This window comes from Myzus persicae, unplaced genomic scaffold, assembly GCF_001856785.1.
Source record: "Myzus persicae strain clone G006 unplaced genomic scaffold, MPER_G0061.0, whole genome shotgun sequence".
Lineage (NCBI taxonomy): Eukaryota > Metazoa > Arthropoda > Insecta > Hemiptera > Aphididae > Myzus > Myzus persicae.
The window spans coordinates 1-2,788 of NW_019102367.1; the positions used below are offsets into that span (position 1 = coordinate 1).

General features: G+C 26.0%; 1 protein-coding gene across 2 annotated transcripts; it reads right to left on the bottom strand.

Moving 5' to 3' along the window:
- Positions 1-436: 436 nt before the first annotated feature.
- LOC111031957 (52 kDa repressor of the inhibitor of the protein kinase-like) lies at positions 437-2,606 on the bottom strand. Of its 2 annotated transcripts, none has more exons than XM_022312105.1 (4): positions 2,298-2,606; positions 1,997-2,149; positions 1,788-1,885; positions 437-1,696 (listed from the first exon to the last, which is right to left on the bottom strand). In XM_022312105.1, exons 1-4 carry the CDS (start codon positions 2,393-2,395, stop codon positions 1,416-1,418), a joined length of 630 nt encoding a protein of 209 aa, XP_022167797.1. In that variant the 5' UTR covers positions 2,396-2,606; the 3' UTR covers positions 437-1,415. The 2 variants fall into 2 exon arrangements, with proteins under 2 accessions (XP_022167797.1, XP_022167796.1); XM_022312104.1 differs by having other exon boundaries at positions 437-1,699.
- Positions 2,607-2,788: the final 182 nt, after the last annotated feature.

The window sequence follows — 2,788 nt, forward strand, 5'->3', positions numbered from 1 at the left end:
TTGAAAAATCATACTTTTTAAAGTTATTTCTTACAGATTTTATAAGGTGTGGGCTATCATGGAAAAAATAAATTTTTTCACCTTCAAAATGAATGTAAGGTTTTGTTTCAGTGACTCCAAACAAATTACGCATGAATAAGTTGTTCGTTCCTTGGTCACAAATTAATACTTTTGGTATGAGTCTTCTTTCTTTTAATTTTGTTATTGTATGTGCAACAATTTGTTTAAGTCTATATCCTTTGACTGGTCCACTTGAAAAAAAGTACCCAATAACTTGTTTCCAAGGAGTTGTGAGACCTTTTATCATTACGACTAAGGCTTGATCACAGTACTTAATACTCTTTAAATTAATTATTGAATTATCTTCAAAATCTTCAAAGCCACTAAATAAATCATTTTTTGAGTTGTATGAAACTAATTTTTTAATTGACATTTCATCAATGATTATTGACACTAGTTTGTCCTTAGCTTCAACAGACATAAATTTAGTTTTAAGTATTTCAAGAATATTTGAGTTTAATCCGCACGAAACATCTAATAATTGAAGCCAATTCCTTAATGATCTTACAGTTGGAAGACATAACCATTTCTGCATGAATTTATATGATTTTGGTGAACTATAATATAAGCTAAGGGCAAATAATTTTTCATTTTCCTTGTACCTTAAACCTCTCTTTTTCACTTGACTAAGCCTTAGTTGTGTTTGTAAAATAAAATTATTCTTTATGGTATTTTGGAAAAGGTGGTCTTTTTTTTTTAAAACATATAGATTTTTCTTTTTAAGCATGGCTATTCTAAATTTTTGTTTGGACACTAATTTTTGGTAAGCTATTATTTTTAATTTCAATGACTTTTGTGTTTCTGAGCATAATTGTTGATCATGCATATGATGTACAGGTAATTTGTAACCTACAGAATACAACATTTTTATAATACCAAATTAATTAATAGGTACTATTAATGTACCTATTAAGTATTATTAACTGTAGTTAATAACTACCTACTCCATATACGATGCATACTCTAAAGATAGTTAGCACCCAAAACATGTTCATTAAAATTGTTGAAAGTATGCTGAATATACCCTCATCAAGTTTGATAGGAACATATTTGATTATTAATGCAGTATGATAATTAATATCATATTTTATATTTTATTATTAGTTAACTATCTAATTAACAATAAATTAAAAATCTGAAAGTTACTTACAACACTCAACATAATCCATTATCTGTAGTCAATTCCAATTAAAATAAGTCATAATAACAAAACAAATACATACATGCAGTAAATAATATATAATTATATGCAGTAATGCAGTATAATGATAAATAATAAATATTAGGTATATTTTAATAATTAACTAATTAATAACAGGTAGGTATATAACAAATCTAAAAGTTACTTACAACACTCAACATAATCCATTATCCATTGTCCATCCCAATTTAAATGAATAACAAAAACAAAACATATAATTATACACACATGCAATAAAAGTATAATAAAGTACAGCTGTAAAATTATATAGTTCATTAAAAAACAAAACACACTTACGTTTCTTAATATTATTTTCTGAAGCTGTTGGTAGTGGCTTAACATTTATAATATTTGGAGATTCCAACTCAGGCTCTGGATCAATAAAAAGTCTACGATGGCATAATGTATTTGATTTCTCTTGTATTTTAGATGTACCTACTTATTAATTTTTTAAAAATTTAAAAATTTAAATAGTGTAATCAAAAAAAAAAATAATAATAATAAATGAAAAAAAATTTGAACTAACCTGGGGATTGGGAATTAGTTATGCATTGTATTACATGAGGACTTAAAACTTTAGGTAATGCCGTTAATACAGACGGAATAGAGTCTTTGAACAATAATCTGTAAATATAGGTATGTATTTTGAAATAATAAGGAAATAGGATAATATTTACTTAGATGACTTTATATAAAGCAAAACTATTCTATCTATGTAAAAGTTGAATAACTCACGTTTTATTTCCTACACCTTTCCATATAATGTAATCAGATGATTTAAAATGATCAGAACAAATAACACGGTTCTTGTTTAAAAATCTAGAACCTTTAGATTTGAAAACATCCATAATTTCTGAGCTTCCACACCACTCGACCCATTTTTTACACCTAATATATTAATTTATACAGAAATCGTAAAATGCAATTTAAAAATATATTACCAAAAATAATATCAAAATATTTAATCTACAATTATTATTTATTTTTATTTAAAAGCATATTATGGTTCTGTACATAATTATTTTAAGAAACTTACAATTCTTCATTAGATGGAAATCTATGAAAAGCTAAATTTGGATTTAATTTCCCTCTATTGTAACAATATTTTGTTGAACATGACTTTTTAGAACACATTTTTATTTTTCATACGTTTTTGTATTATACAAAACAAATATTGATCTTTATACGAGAAAATAGTCATTTTTGTTTACAGCCACTTAACATTTTGGCGGTATTTATTATATGAATTACGAATTACGCCTTGGATATAGGCAAAAACAGTACAACTGAGGGCTCCGTATGTCGCTACTGATTACCATTGACCTTCTCGTATTATCATTTATAGTATTTGTTATTACTATTCAAATATTTAATAAGCCTCGTATACGTTGCTATATCGTGTTTAATTTGCTTTAGTTTATGAACGCAGGTCATAAGTTTCTATAGGACCTGTAAAATATAACTTAGAAAACTTTATTTGTACCAATTCAACAACCAGGTTAACAAGATCGGTTCGTGTAGTGGGAA

Coding starts and splice junctions, on each gene's coding strand:
- LOC111031957 (XM_022312104.1), bottom strand. CDS start 2,395: ATGTGTTCTAAAAAGTCATGTTCAACAAAATATTGTTACAATAGAGGG. Junction 1,886..1,996: donor AAAGGTGTAGGAAATAAAAC/GTGAGTTATTCA, acceptor CTATATTTACAG/ATTATTGTTCAAAGACTCTA. Junction 1,700..1,787: donor AACTAATTCCCAATCCCCAG/GTTAGTTCAAAT, acceptor AAAATTAATAAG/TAGGTACATCTAAAATACAA.